Source organism: Heteronotia binoei, chromosome 21, assembly GCF_032191835.1.
Source record: "Heteronotia binoei isolate CCM8104 ecotype False Entrance Well chromosome 21, APGP_CSIRO_Hbin_v1, whole genome shotgun sequence".
Taxonomy (NCBI): Eukaryota; Metazoa; Chordata; class Lepidosauria; order Squamata; family Gekkonidae; genus Heteronotia; species Heteronotia binoei.
This window is the reverse complement of record NC_083243.1, coordinates 161960229-161980766: the sequence shown is the minus strand read 5'-3', so window position 1 is coordinate 161980766 and position 20538 is coordinate 161960229. Positions and strand designations below refer to the sequence as shown.

The 20538-nt window shown below is 43.8% G+C and overlaps 1 protein-coding gene across 1 annotated transcript in view; it reads right to left on the bottom strand.

Moving 5' to 3' along the window:
• The window catches only part of HRAS (HRas proto-oncogene, GTPase), an 86206-nt gene that overhangs the window by 6920 nt on the left and 58748 nt on the right, over nt 1-20538 (bottom strand). Inside the window, exons 4-5 of the mRNA XM_060261927.1 lie at nt 16381-16540; nt 14790-14914 (exon numbers count right to left, since the gene is read on the bottom strand). Of these exons, the coding sequence (XP_060117910.1) occupies nt 14795-14914; nt 16381-16540 (280 nt within the window). The 3' untranslated portion in view covers nt 14790-14794. The remainder of the gene's footprint in view (nt 1-14789; nt 14915-16380; nt 16541-20538) is intronic.

Here is a 20538-nt window from a genome sequence, read left to right as displayed (position 1 = left end):
TAGTTCCCAAAATCTTCTACGAATCCCTGGACAAAGGGAGGCCAGACTGAAAACAACGAGGGAGCAGGCCTTCTCTACAATGGCTCCCCAATGGTGGAATCAACTACCAGAGGAGGTACGAGCCCTGCGAGACCTAAATCAGTTTCGCAGGGCTTGCAAAACCATCCTCTGCCAACTTGTGTTTAAGATGGAACCCGGGTAATGACACCTAGCCATCCTATACATATATCGAAATAGCACTTTAATCTGTAGCCTATGATATTTTAATTGTTTATTTAACTTAATTTGAATGTAATTTAACTATGTTTTAATTGTCTTTTATAGTAATGATTGTATTTTATTGTAATCATGGTATATTCCATGTCCTGTGAGCTGCCCTGAGCCCACTTCGGCGGGGGAGGGCAGGATATAAGAATATTATTATTATTATTATTAAAGAAGGGAAATTGCCAAAGTATTTTTTTGAATTTTTTTGAGCCTGCCTAGGCAGGGAGGGCGGGATATAAATAAAATTAAAAAAAAAAGAATTGGTTAAACAGGAGAGTTTGGAAGATATATGGAGGAAGTTTAATCCTGAAGTACGGGACTATACCTTTTTTCAGCTAGACATAGTTCTTTCTCTAGAATTGACATGTTGTGGGGTACTAAAGATTTGGGGCGTATAACAAAGAAAATAGAGATATTACCTCTAATAGGAGCTGATTATAACCCAATAATGTGGATTACAAAACTGTCGAAAAAGTCAAGAAGATGATTAAATTAAGATTTACTACAAAATAAAGAAATAGTGACATCTCTAGAAAATGAAACCAAAGCATACTTCCAAGTAAATGACAGAGAGGATATAGAATTTCAGACGGTATGGGATGCCTACAAGGCAGTAATGAGAGGATTTACTAATAACATTGAATAATAAAGACAAGAGAGCAAAAGATAAACAGATGTTGGACATTCAAAATGAAATTAAGAAAAAAGGTGAATTAAGGAAAAGGCCAGGGAAAAAGAAAATAAGGGAGATTACAATATTGCAAGCACAAATGAGACATCTGTTAAATAAAGAATTGGAATGGAATTTGAAGAAATTAAAACAGAAATCTTTTGAGGGAGCGAATAAACCTGGAAAATATTTGGCCTGGCAATTGAAGAAAAAGAGAGAAAGTAAAATTATTAATAAAATTGTGGTGATGGAGGCGAGATGGTAGATCAAGAAGGAATAAAGAGAATTTTTAAAATATTATGCTAAACTATTTAAAGGTGTTAAAGTAAAGAAGGAAAAGATGGAAGCGTATTTGCAGAAGATTAAAATAGCACCCTTAACTGATTATATGGAAAAAGTTTTGAATGATCCAATTGAAAAAATAGAAATTGAAGTAGCGATTAATGCAATGAAAACTGGAAAGGCACCTGGACCAGATGGATTTACGGCAAATTTTTTAAAACGTTTAAAAAAGAATTAATACCGAAACTTCAAAAATTAATGAATGTGATAAGAATAAATGGAAAAATACCAAATACATGGAAGGAAGCAGTAATTTCGTTGATTCCAAAGGAAAATAGAGATGTCACTAATGTAAAGAACTATAGACCAATCTCATTATTAAACAATGATTATAAGATATACACAAGAATCTTAGCAGAACGGCTTAAACAATATCTAATAAACTTTATAAAGGAAGACCAAGCGGGTTTTCTCCCTAAAAGGCAAATAAGAGACAATATTAGAACTGTTGTAAATATTGTAGAATACTATGAAAGACATCCAGAGAAGGAAGTTGCATTATTCTTTGCGGATGCAGAGAAAACTTTTGATAATTTGAATTGGGACTTTATGTTTGTAGTAATGGAGAAATTAAAGTTTGGGGAAAACTTTATAAGAATGATAAAAGCAATTTATACTGAACAACGTGCAAGGTTGGATTGGATTATAAAAGTTATAACATGGAGTGAAATGGACAATTGACAAGAATTTTAAGAGGCTGTGATCTTGAAACTTTTAAGTTGGATTGGAAGAAGTTTATTAGTTATATAGAAAAAGTGGAAAATAAAAAGACATTGGGCAATTTTTGATAATGATTAAGTCTTAAAAGAAAGAAAAATAGAAATTTTTGTTTTATTAGTTAAGGGTACCTTTAAATATTAGAATTTTAATATTAGAATATTAATATTTTAATATTAGAATTTTACTTGACTAGCGGGGGTCAAGTAACGGGGGGAGGAAGGGTTATAAGTGGGGGAGGAAGGAAGGAAGAGCCAGTTTGGTGTAGTGGTTAAGTGTGCGGACTCTTATCTGGGAGAACCGGGTTTGATTCCCCACTCCTCCACTTGCACCTGCTAGCATGGCCTTGGGTCAGCCATAGCTCTGGCAGAGGTTGTCCTTGAAAGGGCAGCTGCTGTGAGAGCCCTCTCCAGCCCTACCCACCTCACAGGGTGTCTGTTGTGGGGGAGGAAGATAAAGGAGATTGTGAGCCGCTCTGAGACTCTTCGGAGTGGAGGGCGGGATATAAATCCAATATCATCATCATCATAATAATAATAATAATAATAATAATAATAATAATAATAATAATAATAATAATAATACTTTTTATTTGTATCCCGCCCTCCCTGCACAAGCAGGCTCAGAAAAGTTAGAAAGTAATATATGGGATAGTTAAAAAGAAGTAATTAATAATGCAAGAATTGATTGTTACCATATGTTACTGGAATAAAATTGTATTTAAAAACACTTATAAAGCAGTAATGAGGGGTATATTAATTACATTGAATAATAAAGACAAAAGAGCAAAAGAAGAAAGGCTGTCAGCACTGCAAAATGAAATAAATAAAAAAGAAAAGGACTTGAAAAGAAGACCAGGGAAGAAAAAATTAATAAAAGAAATTACGATATTACAATCCCAAGTTAAACATTTGCTGATTAAAGAATTAGAATGGAATTTAAAAAATTTGAAACAGAAATCGTTTGAAAGTGCGAACAAACCTGGTAAATATTTGGCCTGGCAACTAAAAAAAAAGCAAGAAAATAAGACTATAAATAAAATCATGGCAAATGGGAAAACAATAGTGGATCAAGAAGGAATTAAAAGAAAATTCTTTAAATACTATGCAAACTTATTCAAAGGTGTGAACATAAGTAAAGAAAAAGTGGAAGAGTATCTACGAAACATCCAGGTGGCACCTTTGACGGAATATATGAAAAAGACATTAAATGATCCAATAGAGAAAATTGAAGTAGAAGCAGCAATAAAAGCAATGCAAGAGGGTAAAGCTCCAGGGCCAGATGGATTAACATCAAAATTTTACAAATCTCTTAAGGACGAATTAACACCCAAACTGTTGAAGTTGTTAAATACGATAAGAGAAGAAGGGAAAATTCCAAAGACCTGGAGGGAAGCTGTAATTTCTTTGATTCCTAAGGAAGATAAAGATAGCACAAATGTAAAAAATTATAGACCAATCTCATTGTTGAATAATGACTATAAGATCTATACAAGAATTTTAGCAGAGCGATTGAAACAATACTTGACCAACTTTATAAACAAAGACCAAGCGGGATTTCTTCCTAAAAGACAAATAAGGGACAATGTAAGAGCTGTTGTTAATGTCGTGGAATATTATGAGAAGCACCCAGAAAAAGAAGCGGCCTTATTTTTTGTCGACGCAGAGAAAGCCTTTGACAACTTAAATTGGGACTTTATGTTTGCAGTAATGGAAAAAATTAATCTAGGGGAACAATTTATAAAAATGACAAGAGCAATATATACAGATGCAAAACTGTGTATAAATGCAGACCTCACCAAAGAATTGAAAGTGAGTAAAGGAACAAGGCAAGGATGCCCGTTATCACCATTGTTGTTTATAATGACCCTGGAAATTCTGTTACAACAAATTCAAAAAGATGAAGAAATAGAAGGTCTAAAAATCAGAAGATTCTCTTATAAATACAAAGCGTTTGCAGATGATATAGTGTTCATAATGGAGAATCCGATTCAAGTGTCACCATTGCTGTTAGCTAAGATAAAAGAGTACGGAGAACTAGCAGGATTATACATAAATAAGGAGAAATCAAAATTCCTTTGTAAAAACATGCAACCAAATAAAATAAAAGAACTACAAAAGGTGACGGGTTGTGAAGTCACAACCAAAGTTAAGTACCTTGGAATAGAGATAACAATGAAGAACATTGATTTATTTAAAAACAATTATGAAAAACTGTGGTGTAAGATGGACAAAGATTTGATGAAATGGAACAAGCTTAACTTGTCCTTACTGGGCAGGATAGCTGCAATTAAAATGAATATTTTGCCAAGGATAATGTATCTGTTTTAAACCATCCCGATTGTAAAAGATGCAAAACAATTTAACAAATGGCAAAGGAAAATTTCTGATTTCATTTGGGCCGGAAAGAAACCAAGGATAAAGATGAAGATCTTAACGGATGCCAAAGAGAGAGGAGGTTTCCAACTTCCCGATCTAAGATTGTATCACGATGCAGTTTGTTTGACATGGATAAAAGATTGGATAATGCTGTTAGACAAAAAACCTTTATGGTTAGAAGCTCACGGAAATAAATTCGGCTGGCACGCGTACATGTACTATGGGAAGAATAAAATGGATGGTTTTTTCTCTCACCACTATGTCAGAAATACTTTACTAAATACTTGGATAAAATACAAGAAATACGGGGACGAGAGAAAACCGCTATGGATAGTGCCAGCAGAAGTAATAAAAATAACAGCTGAATCCGAAGAAAAAAGAGAAATGTCATATAATCAACTGCTTAAGATTCAAGGAGACAAAATTGAATTAAAAACCTCAGAAGAGCTAAATAACAATTATGATTTGTTTCAAATGCAACAAATTAAAAGCTTGATGGAAAATGACATAAAATCAGAGGGAATTAGACGAGAACAAACAGAACTGGAAAGGGTCTTGCTAGGTGACAATGAAAAATTGATATCAAAAGTATATAAGTTATTATTGAAATGGTCTACAGAAGAAGAAGTAGTAAAGTCTCAAATGGTCAAATGGGCAATCAATGTGAACAGAGAAATACAAATGGATGCATGGGAGCACCTCTGGAAGAACTCAATGAAGATATCAACTTGTCAAAGTATTAAAGAGAACTGTTTTAAGATGATGTATAGGTGGTATATGACTCCGAAAAAACTGGCTAAGATAAGTAAGAAAATGTCGGATAGATGTTGGAAATGTAAAAAACATGAAGGTTCTTTCTTCTATATGTGGTGGACATGTGAAAAAGCGAAAGAATTCTGGAAGATGATACAACAAGAAATCTCCAAATTTTTGGGCTATGACTTTAAGAAAACTGCAGAGACATTTTTACTTGGATTATAATTAGAAAAATTTCCAAAAGAAGACAGGACTCTAATTTGGTACCTGCTATCAGCTGCTAGGACATTATACGCGCAGCTTTGGAAGCAAGAAAAAGTACCGGAGAAATGGGACTGGACCATGAAAGTTTTATCGTGGTGCGAAATGGACAAACTAACTAGAACACTAAGAGACTATGATTTAGAGATATTCAAAAGGGAGTGGAGAAAATTTAAAGGATATATGGAGAAAACTTGGAAAGTAAAGAAACACTGGACAATTTTTTAGTAGTAAGAATATATATATTGAACTTTGAGCAGTTAGAAGTGCCTTTAATATTGATTTTGAATTTATAACCTCGGGGAAGTCAACATTGGAGGAAGGGGGGATGGAAATGTCATACGGGTTAATGCGGGGGGGGGGAATTAAGAAATAGTTAAGTTTTGTAACCATATGCTACCAATAAATTGTTTAAACTCAAAAACAAAACAAAAAAAATCAGATAAGGAGGCTACCAATAGTACAAAGAGAAGACTCTGGCTGATTCTCCATTTAGCTTTACTACAGATCTTGTGAGCACTGAATCTGCCTGCTACAAAGTCACATCATTCAGAATGCTTCCACATTTAAAAATCTGTTCCTCACCCTTTGTGGAGTTTTACATATATATTTGTAAAAAGCTTGCAGAACCTCACCCCTCCCAGAGGCTGGAGGTTCAATTCAACTGTATCTCAAGATGCCTGGTCATAGGGGTGTGTGTGGGTGAAACCCCAGTCAAGGTGCTGCTGTCACACACACAACACTCCCAACCACCCAAAACAAGCTTTGGAACTGGGCTTTTATTCCAGGAGGGGGAAGGAGAAATGGGCAGAGCCACCAACAACCTGGAGCAGGGGAGAGATGCCGCCCCAGGCAAGGACCCCCACACAGCAGTGCACGCATTGCTGCCACATACCACCTCTTTCTCCTTGCAAGGAAAGCTGGACTCAGAGGAGAAGAAGGTGCCGCGGAGCTCAGCTGCTCTTGCCTGAAGGTGAGAGCATCCGGGCAAGTCCAGGTGCACTCTTCTCCTCCGAGTTTAAAGTAGAAGAATGGGTTCCACTTGGCTGCTCTCGCTTTCAAGGTGAGAGCAGCCAGGTGGAGTGTGTTCTCCTCTGAGCCCAGCTTCCCTTATGAGGGAAGCCAGGCTTGGTGGACAGTGTTGCCGATGCACTGTCCAGCTGCTCTCAGTTGAGACTGGCAGGGAGAGGGTGCCCATAGGTGAGGTGGTGCCCTAGGTTGCCGCCTACCTTGCCTACTCCCATGTACCGCCCATGGGTCCTGCTGCCTCAGGCAAGCACCAGCGCCCCTCGTGACAGTGCACACATTGCTGCCGTGTGCCACCTCTTTCACCTGCCCAGGACCCAGGCAGCTGAAGGGGTTGGCAGGATGCCTCTCTGCCACTCGGGGGCTGCCTTCCTTTGCAAAGGAAGGCAGCCTCTGAGCGGTGTGCATGTCGCCACTGCCTCTTTTGCTTGCCCAGGACCTGGGCAGGCCCAGTGCTAGGGCCTCGGGCACCCCAGGCCAGCACCTGCCTCGAGCCCCCCCCTCGTCTGCCCCCCCCCCACATTCCATCTGTGGGGATAGCAGACTATGCAATGTGGAAGGAGGGCTGGGCAGGATCCAGCTGAGCCAAGCCTGCACAGTGCACTCTCAGAGGCATGGAGCACCTCCAAGAGCACACTGAGGAGGTGTTCTCCTCCGAGTCGCACTCAGAGAAGCTGCGCCGACACCCTGCCCAGTTGCTTTCACCTTGAAGGTGAGAGCAGTCAGATGGGGCATGTTCTCTGAGTTCAGCCTCTCTTGCAAGGGAAGCCTGAGACGAGTACACACCGTCTCACCTCTGAGCAACACACCTAGCAACTTCCTGAATCAGTGTTCTCGCAAGTAAATGATGGACAGGGCTTTCGGGAGGTGTTTGAAAACTCAGAGGGAAAGTTCTACAATTACAAACTTAGATCTGGATGTTCAGGAAAACTCCTGTTCAAAAGTACTCTTGTAAAGTGAGGAGTAACTCTGGGGTGAAACTGCTTTCAGTGTCAATTCTAGAAAATGAATGTAAACAACTTCAGAAAATGCAGAGCAAGGCAGAAGTGATGGCAGTATGAAATGTAGATGGACACTTTTAAATGCGCACTGAGAGAGAATCTTCTGCCCAGTGTAGAATCAGCCTCAGTCAGGAGTTAATGCAGCTTTCCTACGGTTGCTCCAGCACCAAATATGTCAGACAATTCTAATATGGGAATAGGCAAGATATGTATATTACCGGGTACAGATACACTGTGAACAGACAGTAACAAAAGTCCTGCGATATCCAGGCACAAGGACAGAAAACTACTTTTCCTTCTATACTAAAAAAAATACAATGTAGAGAACCTTTGTTCTTAACAAATGGCCCCAATACGTCACCATTCTCAATCTCTAAAACATACTATTCATTCTTCCTGCTGCCTCCCCCCCACCCCATTATGCAATTCTCCAAGCTTCAGAATGAAGCTGGGTCTTATTTCTGTTGTGAGTGATTAAGGAAAAACTAGATCCTATTTCCTCCTCCAGAAAACAGATTTGGGACCACACCTAAAAACATGCTGCTGAGTTATGCTCTCCCTACAGGGCAGATTTCAAGTAAGGGGGAAAGTTCAGAAGGGCAGGAGCTCTACACTGAACACATAATGTGGATAAGTGCATGGGATGCAGCAATGGAAAAACACTTGGCAGGCTCCAGAACTTCTCTTCCTCAAAGCCTTTGGCAGTTGCATCCTGCTCAGGGCAGGCAATTTAAGCAGCACTTGGGATTCATCAGAGTGCTTTCAGTAGAGAAAGAACAGGAAATTACCCCCCCCAAAAAAATAAAACTCACATCCCCAGCCAGAGGAAACACTCCCAGACATCTGGATTATCTACACATCTGGAAACCTCCCATAATAACAATAGCTGCCCTAGGTGCAGCTCAAGAATTAGACCCATTGGGAGATCCCAACGAATTTATTTGACAGCTTGAGTTGTAAGTTAACTTCTGGGCAGAGTGGAGTTTAGTGCAATTAAAAAAAAAACCCACACGTCTTGCCTAATGTGTTATTCCAGTCTTAGCTGTGTTTACTGTTCAGTTACTTAGGCACCTTAACTCTAGCTCTACCTGGCAACTAAATCTCCCCTGCCTATATGTAATAATTCAAGAAATACGTTCTAATGAATTTGAAGAAGTGTACATGTGTACATGCAAAGTCTCAGTTCTTGCTTATATCCAGCATTGAACTTTGTCTTAAAAGTGACAATGAATTCAAACTTTGTTCTCACATCTGTTAACTCTCATATTTGTATGCTAATTTACTGCCATTCACAGATCTTACTCCAATATCAATCCAATATCAGCTATAATTATCCAGTACTTGTGTATCTTGACTCTTAACAGGCCCTTCCAGACAGCAACCCCCTCTTCCTATATGTAATGGTTGAGGAAATTCTGTTTCACTGTATCTGAGGGAGTGTGTTTGCACATGAAAGCTTATACCTTGAATAGAACTTTGTTGGTCTTAAAGGTGACATTGGACTCAAATTTTGTTCTGCATCAGACCAACATGGCTACCCACCTGAATCTGTACACATACACAGTTTCTCTCTCTCTCTCTCTCTCTCTCTTTCCTTTTGAGGAGCTCTACTTTACAAATGAGCTCAGCTGTCAGCCTCTCCCAGACAGATGCTCTGAATCTAAGGGGAATAAGATACAGGCCTACATAATGGTTTCTGTCCTACCTATGGGTCTCAAGACTCACACATCTAATCCAGGGACCCAGGGCCGGATCTAGGGGGAGCAAGAGGGGGTGCCTGCCCCTGGCGCTGTCAGGGGGTGCCAAATTGGCCACCCCACCCACGCTTTTCTCCTCCCCGGGTCTGTGTCCACAGACCCAGGGAGGAGAAAGTGAGGGCATCCCAGTGGTGTTTGCACTGTCCTTGGAGCCGAGGACAGTGAAAATGCTGCCCCAGCCCCTTTCTCCTCCCCCAATCTGTGTGCACAGACTGGGGGAGGAGAAAGTGAGGGTGTCCCAGTTGTGTTTGCGCCATCCTTGGGAGCCGAGGATGGTGCAGATGTTGCCCCCGCTCCTTTCTCCTTCCCCATCTGTGTGCACAGACCCAGGGAGGAAAAAGCGAGGGCATCCCAGCAGCGTTTGCACTGTCCTCAGAGCTGAGAATGGCACAAATGCTGCGGTGCCACCCCCACCCCCTTTTTCTTCCAGGATCTGCGCACAGACCCTGGAAGAAAAAAAGGGGAGGGCACCTGTGGGGGATAGAGGACTGGGGCTGCATTGTGGGGGTGCCTTGCCTGGGGCAGCGGGCACACACCCTCACACACTATTTTTGTTGAGTGGTGGTGCCATTTTTTAGTTTTGCCCCTGCTCAAAAAATGGATAGATCCGGCCTTGCAGAGGCCTTCCTCTCTCTTTAATCAGATCAGCAATTCACCGATGGAGATAATACTTACACTGGGGCAAATTTAACTTTGATAGCCTTATTTTGCTTGTGTGTCTTTTGGTAAATCAGCACAGTGAAAAATGAACCCATATTTAGTTCAGGACTGAAGAATCAACCACATGCAGCCATAGTCACGAAACTGGTCTCTTGTTAACAGCTGCCCTTTCCCTCTGGATCTGTTTGCCCCAATGTGAAAAACTTGTGGTACCCTATCATGGAAAACAGAGGGGGGAACACTAGGAAAAATGCTAACTTTCCCAGCACCACAATCCCAATCCTATGGTCTCCCCATCCCAGCACTATAAATGGAAATGCCAAAGGAAAAAAGGTCCAGTCAAAGATCCTGAAGAAGCCTTTCGGCTCTTCAGTGATTCACAATTGCATTTCATACAGTGGTCACAAGAGATAGGTGTGGAAAGACCTAGGACTGGCAGCAATTAAACTTGCCTATCAGAGAAAAAGCACCCACAATAGATGAGTTTAAAGGATGATATACACAGCTGCTCTAGTTCTAATCAATATAAAGATGAATACCCAAGTTGTGGTCATTCTGGACAGCAAGATCAGCCTAAATTGGGGTGGCCAAACTGTGGCTCAGGAGCCACATGTGGCTCTTTTGCACATATTGTGCAGATCTTAAAGCCTCCACCACCCAATTGGCTGGCTTGGAGAAGGCATTTGTCTCTTTAAATCACTTCTCTAAACCAAGCCAGGTGATTTGTTAAAGTTGCTTTCTTTCCACCTCTCCCTTCCTCCTTCCGTTTATTTTATGTGGTTTTTATGTTAAGCAAGTTTGGTTACCCCTGGCCTAGATCAAAGCACCTCCTGCAAGAATCATGATCAAAAATACTGAAAATAAATCCAGGACTGCCCTATCACTAGTGTAAGTGGTCTGCTTTTGGCAGAAGATGTAATCTGTTAACAGGTAAGCGTTGTGCTAATAAAACTTCAGTTATATGCAACACAAGGTTTCCACTAGCATCATGCAATTGCATTACAGCAAGGGCCATTTGGGAATGCACATTATCACTGTGCTTGATAATTTTTAAAAAGTTCTCCCATTCTACCAGTCATTGCAAGACCACAACATAATGCTGCTAACTGCAATGATAGGCTCAGAGAAGCTCCTAGTTCCATGAAGAGCTCAGCCCTCTGCAGATATTACATTGCAATCAACAAGCGGTGGAGGGGAGGCACAAGTGCACTAGCTCCGCTCTCTGTTCAGTTGCTGGCTCACAAGCACAGCATCTACATGTATACAATACAGCTGATTGAAACTATTCAAAAATGCAGCATTTGTGATCATAGAGAATGAGCCTACAGGTACACATTTTGTACATGCATAGACATTATGCCGTTCTTATACCCAGGTGGTTGCAAGGGGGCACACTCAATCCTGCTGCTCCTCTACACATACTCATTACAAAATGAGTAATGCCTGCAGTGTGTTGAGTACGCAGCCCCTGAAAGGGACAGTTCTACTCTGCCTTGACCTCCCTTCCCTAAAATGTCTCAATATGAAGCCACATCCATTTACCCACACTCTACGAGATTACTTTGTAGAGCAACAGATAGACCTGGCATGTGTGACTGAGACCTAGGTTCGGGAGGGCGAGATTGTCGCCCTGAATCAGCTTACCCCACCCAGGTTTTCAGTTCTTCACCAATCCTGGACATCTGGGCGGGGGAGGGGAGGTTGCAATGCTCATTCGTGAATCTTTTTCTTTCAGGGTGCTCCCTGCCCCAAACATCACTGGCATTGAATGTGTCGGCCTGGTATGGGAAGCTGAGGAGCGGTTTGGCGGTCTGGGTAGTGTACCGGCTGCCGAACACGCCCCCCCCCCCCCGAGAGTCTGCCTGCCCTGCTGGATGCGGTGTCGACCTGGACACTGGACTTCCCTAGGTTGTTGATCCTGGGGGATTTCAATGTCCATGTTGATGATGTCACATCCACGCGGGTGCAGGACCTGGTATCATCCATGGAGACACTAGGACTCAGCCAGTTTATTTCAGCTCCCGCCCACCAGGCTGGCCATATGCTGGATTTGGTCTTTGGGGCCGGGATAACATCTGATCTGATTGCTGTTGATACAGTTCCATGGTCAGATCATTACGCCCTAAAAGTCTGATTGGACTTGCAATCTCCCTCCTGTACAGGCAGCGAGCAGATTTATGCTCACCCGCGAAGCCAACTGGACCCAGAGCGGTTTCGGGAAGTTTTGCGGGAACTGATGCCCCCTGGTGGTTTGTCGGATGAGTTAGTGGAGGACTGGTACTCCCAGCTCTCTCAGCCATTGACGATATCACCCCCCCCCCCCGGCACCCTCTTCGCTACCATACCAAAGCGGCTCCATGGTATACTCTGGAGCTGCAGAGGATGAAGCGACAGCTTAGATGTCAAAGATTTCAGGTTTTCACGGCTGGTAACATCATTAGGGTTTGTAGAATCTTTCGGGATCAAGTGCCGTGTTCTACTGGAGAAAGTTTTCCTTCCAGACGTTTCGTTCTCAGCTTAGATGGCTAGAGCGAGTGTGGCGGAGATCTTATGATGAGTCTAGAACTTCTTACAGAACATTTATGAAAGTCTATGAGAAGGCAGTGAAGTCTGCAAAGAAAGATTTCTATGCGGCCTCTATTGCATCTGCGAAATTGCGCCCAGCTCAATTATTTAGAATAATTCGATCATTGACTACGGTGCCGGCAGGCAGCCAAAAAGCTAGGAAATTGGACATCAGCTGTGAGACCTTTGTGACTCATTTAGCAGACAAGGTCTTGACTCTCCATCAAAATCTTCCAGCCACAGTTGAGACAGTACAGGAACTGGAAGCCTGTTGTCCGTCTTCAGGTTCCAGGTTGGACCATTTCAGCTGCCTCACTCAGGAGGATGTGGACAGGATCTTGGCTGCAGTGAAGCCCACCTGCCCTCTGGACCCATGTCCATCTTGGCTTGTTAAAGTGGGTGGAGATGGTATCAGGGGTCCCTTGGCTGAGATTATTAACCTATCCCTATTATTGGGAATATTTCCAGCCAAGCTTAAAGAGGCAGTGGTTCGCCCGCTTTTGAAAAAGCCATCTTTGGACCCAAAGGTCCTAGCCAATTACCGCCCAGTCTCGAACTTATCGTTTCTGGGCAAGGTAATTGAGAAAGCGGTGGCTGAGCAGTTTCAGGCTTTTCTGGAGGATACATCCGCCCTTGATTCCTTCCAGCCTGGCTTCCATCCTGGTCATGGGGTAGAGACTGCTTTGGTAGCCCTCATGGATGACCTTTGAAGGCATCTGGATCAAGGCGGGTCAGCGCTGCTGTTGCTCTTAGATCTTACAGCAGTGTTTGACATAGTCGATTACGATCTTATGACCCACCGCCTTGCCGACTTTGGAGTTCAGGGGGTAGCCTTACAATGGTTTTCCTCCTTTCTCTGTGGTCGGGGACAAAAGGTGGCGATTGGCGAGCAGATCTCCCGACGTTGCCCACTGGAATGTGGTGTTCCACAGGGAGCTATTTTCTCACCAATGATATTTAACATCTATATGTGCCCCCTTGCCCAGATTGCCAGAGGTTTTGGGCTGGGTTGTCACCAGTATGCAGATGACACCCAGCTCTATCTGTTGATGGATGGCCGGCCAGACTCCGCCCCAATTCATCTGACCAGGGAACTGGAAGCGGTGGCTGGTTAGTTACAGTTGAGCCCGCTGAAGCTTAATCCAGTGAAGGTCCTGTGTCTGAGCCATAGTGACCGAAGAACGGGTATCCAACTTCTCACCCTGGATGGTGTGCCTCTCGTGCCAGCTCAGGTGAGGAGTTTGGGAGTGATGCTGGATGCCACCCTTTCTATGGTCACAGGTCACAGCAGTTGCACAGTCTGCCTTTTTCCATCTTCAGCAGGTCAAGGAACTAGCGCCCTATCTGGCTTCCCAGGACCTACCCACAGCGATTCATGCAACGGACACTTCCAGGTTGGATTACTGTAACTCACTCTACACAGGCTTGCCCTTGGGACTGATCCGGAAACTCCAGCGAGTGCAGAATGCAGCAGCACGCTTGCTGACTGAACTGTCTGTATGGGCAGGCAGTCGGCCATTGCTGCACAGTCTGCATTGGCTACTAATTGAGTACCGGATCCGTTTCAAGGTTTTAGTATTAACTTTTAAAGCCTTACACGGCCTGGGACCTACATACCTACAGGACCATCTCTCCCCATACGAGCCCTGGAGGCCTCTACGATTGGCCAATCAACATCTTCTGACCATCCTTGGCCCAAAGGATGTCCGGCTTGCCTCGACCTGGTGGAATCAGCTCCCCAAGGAGATACGGGCCCTTCCGGATTTATTGCTATTACAGAGGGCCTGTAAAACAGAGCTGTTCCACCAGGCTTTTGGCTGAGGCGGGCAGGCATCCTCACACTAGCTAATTGGCCTCCCTGCACTGACCGCATCCTGTATTCAAGCTGTGAAGGATGTACATATCTGTACACTGACACTGCCTTATTTTAATTTATTTTAATGGTCTGTTTAAATTTAATTGTTTTGTGATGTGATTTTAATTATTTATTATGTTGTAATCCGCCCTGAGCCCGACCTGGGAAAGGGCAGACTAGAATTCAGCAAAAATAAATAAATAGATAAATTACATATGATAATTGTTTTTTGAAGAGACAGACCACCATTAAGTACTGCTAGCATTAGCAATGGCAGGTAATTTTCTTAGAACCATGCAGTGTTCTTTCACTGCTTTACAAGCCCCTTCCAGCCCTTTAGAATGCATGAAGGACATCAGATTCATAAAAGAGGAGTAGCTCAAAAATCATCCAGCTATCCACTGCAAAAGTGACTGAGCTCAATGCTTTGAACTTTGTCCCATTGAAGCTCAGGGTAACATTCCATAACATTAAATTCCAGCCTGTCATTTGGGCCAGTTTCTCAAAATTGCTATTCCTTTCCCACAGACTTACCTTGGTCAGGATATCACACATTTACAATTCATGCAGCCTGGACCACTTTCATCTGGGGGATTCAGCTTGCGTAGTTTGTGCTGCCGGATCTCTCGCACTAAAGTATAGAAGGCATCTTCAACTCCCTGCCAGACAGCAACAAGCTCTCTCAGTAAAAGAAACCCCAACAAGAGAAGAACTGCAAACAGTCACTAAAGATGCAGGTTCAGGGATCTTTTGAATGTATCAGGGAACAGCACAGATTATTTCATTTATACTCCACCTTTAACCCCAGTGGGGACCCAAAGCAGCTTACAGCATTCTCATCTCCTCCCTGTAAGGTAGCTTAGGCTGAGAGAATATGACTGGCCCAAGGTCACCCAGAAAGCTTCTATGGCAGAGTGGGGATTCTAGCCTGGGTCTCCCATATCCTGGTCCAACCACCACAACATGCTGCCTCAGTTTCTCACACACTTTTAGTGATGTCGCTGTGAATAGGTACAATTACAAGCAGAAATTACTTCATAAAGTTACCTATTTCTCCATGGGAGCACCAGCAGTCTGCTGTCATCCAGCCACATGCCATGTAGGGAAAGGGAAAGATCAGCATATTTGTACACTGATCCAACCAGCAGCAGTTTCTGTAATCACAGCAGCACCTGTCCTATCTAGACATCAATCAAGCATACACTGCCAGCTATATCTGCACAAAGCTCTCCACTTCATCCCACATGTTTACACACCTGAGCAAGTGTTAACCACACGAGCTGCCTTGTAGGTGCCCACAGTGGGGCAAAAGGGAATGTCTTACACAACAGCAGGACTCCCAAGAACATTGTCTCTGGACGAAATCTTGACATCCTGACTATGCTGCTGCTGAGCTAGATTACCTACCAGCTTTAACTCAGTTCCAGTCTCAGTCTGTTGTAATTCACAGCTATGCTCACTAGCACTCAAGGGCCATCAGCTGAGGCTACAGAATCCAATTCATAGTTTGCTGCTGGAGCACTGGTAGCCTGATAGCATATTCATGTGGTTTGCTCAATGGGTCTGTATGCCAGCCTCATTGCTGTCTATTAAGCAGCTGCTGCAAGCTCTATGCAGAGGGAATGGGAATTCAACAGTACACAGGGAGGTAAGCAGGTTATCCAGAATAAAGGAGTGAGGAGGGCATGAGTAGGAGGGGCTTTTCTGCACCAACAGCAGCTGGACAGTTGTAAGTCAGAAGCCATTAGAGAAAGCATCAGCAAAGGAAGCTTTGGAAGTCATATTTCAGCTCTAAGTTTTAATCCAGTCTTAGCAGACGAACAGAGAAAGCCACACCACTGGAGAGGGGTAAGAGAGAGAGGCAAAAGAACCTTTGTCTGGTTTTCATACACATAACATCAGAAATCTTCTATAGAAGCTAGCTTGATGTTTGACAGAACTTAAGTAGGGCAGACACTGTAATTGCAGAGACTGGGCTCTTGGGAGTATAGAGTAAGTAAGTAAATTTTTATTTATACCCCGCCCTCCCCGCCAAGGCAGGCTCAGGGCGGCTTACAGAGGGGGTTCTTCCCTCAGTTGTGAAGTATAGAGATGTCCTTCAAAGCCTGCCCTACCCTCCATGTACCTGTCTAGTTTTGGCTGATGTCTCTATGTAGGGAATCCCATAGCTCCGGGCCAACTCTTGGGCTTGCCGTGTCTCCACAGTCCGGGCAGGAAGGTCACATTTGTTCCCCACCAGCACCATGGGGACATCATCAGAGTCTTTCACTCTCTTGATTTGCTCCCTGCAAAACAGCAACAAAAAGTGAGCCACATTTCTTTTAAAAATTCATACTTCTTTTAATACAAGAATTCTGAAGGCAGCTTGTATTCTGTTATGAAATGAACTCAACATACTGATCAGAGAAAGAATCCCAACCTTCCTCCAAATAGTTCAAGATGGCATTTACTCCTTTATATCATTACAGCCCTTTGAAATAAGTTCTCTCTCAGCTTAACTTGCCCAAGGTCATCCCAAAACCTTCATGGGTAAGAAGGGATTTGAACCCCAGTCTGTCAAACCTATAATTCATGTCACCACACCCATTCAGTTGCAAGTACCAAGCCAATGAAACAGTAACAATGAGAGAACCAAGGAACAAACAGCTCTAGCTTGTGCTTCTGACTGACCCCAGGGAGGCTTCAGAAACCTGAACCAGTGAGTGCAGCAGATATGGGCTAAAAAATTGAAGCCTAATCCCAACAAGATGGAAGTGCTACTGGTGAGTGGACAGTCTGACTTGGGATTTAAGACATCACTCGTTCTGGATGTGGTTGCATTCTCCTTGAAGTAATAGGTTCATGGTCTGGGGATGCTCTTGGACCCAGGCCTACTGCTGGATAAACAGGTGACAGCCATGCCCAGAAATGCCTTTGACCAGCTTAGGCTGGTTAGCCAGCTGCAGCCTTTCCTGGGCAGAAAAGATCTGGCCACTGTGCTGCAGGAGGGACAGCAGCATGCAGGGCTGGCCCTAGACTATCTGGCGCCCTAGGCAAAGCCAACTTCTGCCCCCCCCCCGAGTAACCAATTTTCAAAAACAGATGAATTATTGTAAAAATTAAATTCACTGTGCAACTGTGTACCAGCATCAAATGGTAGCATCAAAGCTTGCAGTGGAATAAACAATGTTTTTACTGCAGACTTCCGTGTAATATCAAATAATGCAAAACAAATAATGCATTGCACCCCATGGTGGGACATCAATATTACCAATTTGCTGGGTATTACCGTATGTTGGCACAACTGGTTGTGGATTTAACTTCTGAAGAATGAACCTGTGTGATTTGTTTTGTGTCACTATCATGTGTAGGGTCCAGAAGGTTTTGCATATAGATTTTGTTTATACTTCCTTTCTCCCCACTGGAGATCCAAAGCATCTTACATCATTCTCAGATACCTCTATTTATCCTGTGTCTACCAATTGGGAGGGGAGGTGTACATGACTGAAGATTTTCAAGTATCAGTGATTCATCTTTCCATTTAGTGAGATTATAAAAGAACATAACATCAAAGCAACTATGATGCATATGGTCTTATTGTTTTTAAAGCAGGCATGAAGTATGTTTAAATGCCAACTGAAACCAATACAGCCATCATGCAATACAATGTCTCACTCCCTTTTCACAAAAAATACCATTCCTGTCCAAAATTTCTAGACTTTTCCTATAAAATCTCTCCCCTCCCCCGTTGGTTTGGTATGTTTATGAACATATATGAAGCTGCCTTATACTGAATCAGACCTTTGGTCCATCAAAGTCAGTATCGTCTTCTCCTACTGGCAGCGGGCTCTCCAGAGTCTCAAGCTGAGGTTTTTCACACCTATTTGCCTGGACCCTTTTTTGGAGATGCCAGGGATTGAACCTGGGACCTTCTGCTTCCCAAGCAGATACTCTACCACTGAGCCACCGTCCCTCCCCTCCTGTGAGGAAAAAACACTCCATCTTAAGGGAGAGGAAGGAAGAAAAGGAGCGCAGGATAATTCACTCAGTTAAACACTGCTAAACAAATAAAAGTAGATAACAAGTTTTAACATTCATTTTTTCTAGCGGAACTGACTTCTGGAAGCTGGAGATGAGCTGAAGAAGTGTGCTTGCACATTAAAAGCTATATCTTGAATTAAATTTTGTTGGTCCTAAAGGTGCCAATGGACTCAAAGTTTAAACAAGGTTTTAACAGCTAAGACAAATCTCACAATGTTCCAGCCACCCAGGCCAGCACATATCACAGCTAAGCTGGATATCGGGGTGCCAAAAATGTCAAAGGAGGAAGGCAATAAAGCAAACATAAAACAGTCTCTACAAGACCAAGAACTCACAGCCAGACACCGCTCAGAGTCAGTAGATTACTCCCTGCCTGATCAGCACTCCAACTCTTACTTGCTGTTTTGGAAAAGAGGCTGTTCTTAAAGGCAAAGCCACCCCAAAGCTGTCTGTAAGTATTCTACTGAGGTGGTCTGCAGATTCTATTGCAATATTCTATTGCCTTAATCAGAGGAGTGATGGTGAGAAATATTTTTCATCAAACTGCCTTTAAACTCAGAAGAAATATAATCTTAAAACAGCAGTCCTTCCCTCTACTGCACAGAGCTCCTCAGGAGACGAGAGAGACCCCTTTCCTCGGAGAAGAGTCTTCCTGCCTGGTGCCTGCTGTTAGAGCACACCGGAGTGGTGAAAGTTGGGGGGGGGGGTCCTTGTTCAACCAGGGCCTTTAGAACACCAGCCCACCCCCCCATAGGTAGTTTACCAGAGGATAATGCAGAGCTGGCGGCAGCCCAAAGGAGCCCCAGGAACTAGAGCAAAGAATGGAGGAAAGGAGCCCAGACAGAAGCAACACTTGCTGCGCTGGAGAAGATAAGCAGGGGAGAGGGGAGAAGATAAGTGGGGGGGGGGGCAGAAGAACTAGAGAGTGAAATGGGAAAGACTGGTGCTGGAGAGGGCAGCAGGCTGAGAGAGGTAGCGGCTGAGGAGAGAAAGGCAGTGCCTGAAACTCAGCAAGAGGAGTTATTAGAGAAGCAGAGAGCTGAGGGATGGGCCAGAGCAAGTAGCACAGGCAGGCACTTCCCGGCCAGCGCTTGTTCAGAGGGACCTGAGGGCAGCATGAAGACTAGAGCAAGCACCAGTGGTGTAGGAAGGCACTTTCCAGCTGGCACTTGCTCAGAGGGACCCTAAGGCAGCACATGGGTTGGAGCAAATGCTGGCAGTTGCAGGCAGGCACTTCCCAACGGTGCTTGAGGAGTCTGGGGGATGGCGCAAAGGCTGCAGCAAGCGCCAGCAGCACAAGCAGACGCTAGGTAGGCCGCACGGGAGAAGGCTTCACTCCCCTCTCCTTCCTGGAACCGAAAGTGAGGGGGAGGGAAGCCTTCTCCCACGTGGGCTTCAAAGCATTAGATTGTAGTTTTATCGTTATTATTAGCCCTGGGTTCCAAGTGCTGAGTCATTGTGCACTGGACATTTAATCTTTGCACTCGTTACCAAATGCCAGTCAGAACTGGTTTCACCTTGTTGAGACCTGGTAAGCACTGAAGTCATATTTGACACTGACTGTCAGTTAGTTCAGCATGATCTCAGGAGTCACTAGCCTAATGCCTTATTGAGCATGTATACATACTGACATAGATGGCGCGGGCCACATCGAAGCTGGTAGGGCCCAGCCTAGGTGCCTTCTGATTGGGGGGGGGGGGGGATGGAGCGTGGCTGCATTGGCAGTGGGGAAGTCAGGCAGTGGGGGGGAGCCAGGCAAGCAAACTAGGCGGTTGTTGTGGGCACAAGGGGGGGAGAGCCCAATTTGGCGCCCTAGTTTGCCTAGTGGGCGAGCTGGTCCTGGCAGCATGATATAGGCTGATCTTGTCAGATCTCAGAAGATAAGCAGGGTTGGTACTTGGAAGGAAAACCTCCAAGGAAGACGGCGGAAGAAGGCAGTGGCAAACAAACTCTGCTTCTCACATGCCTTGAAAGCACCTCACTGGGGTCACCATTAAGTCAGCTACAACTTGATACTGTTTTAGACACACAGACAGCATGTCTTTAGAAGAATCTGGAAACTTCAACTGGTGTTGAATGCTGCCATCTGGATATTGACTGAAGTAGGTCATAGGGATCATACCACTCCAGTCTTGGCCAATCTACACTGGCTCCTCTTCTGTTTCTGGGCACAATTCAAGGTGATGATCTTGACGTTTAAAGCCCTATATGGTTTGGGACCAATGTACCTGAAAGACTGCCCACTCCCTTATGAACCTGCACA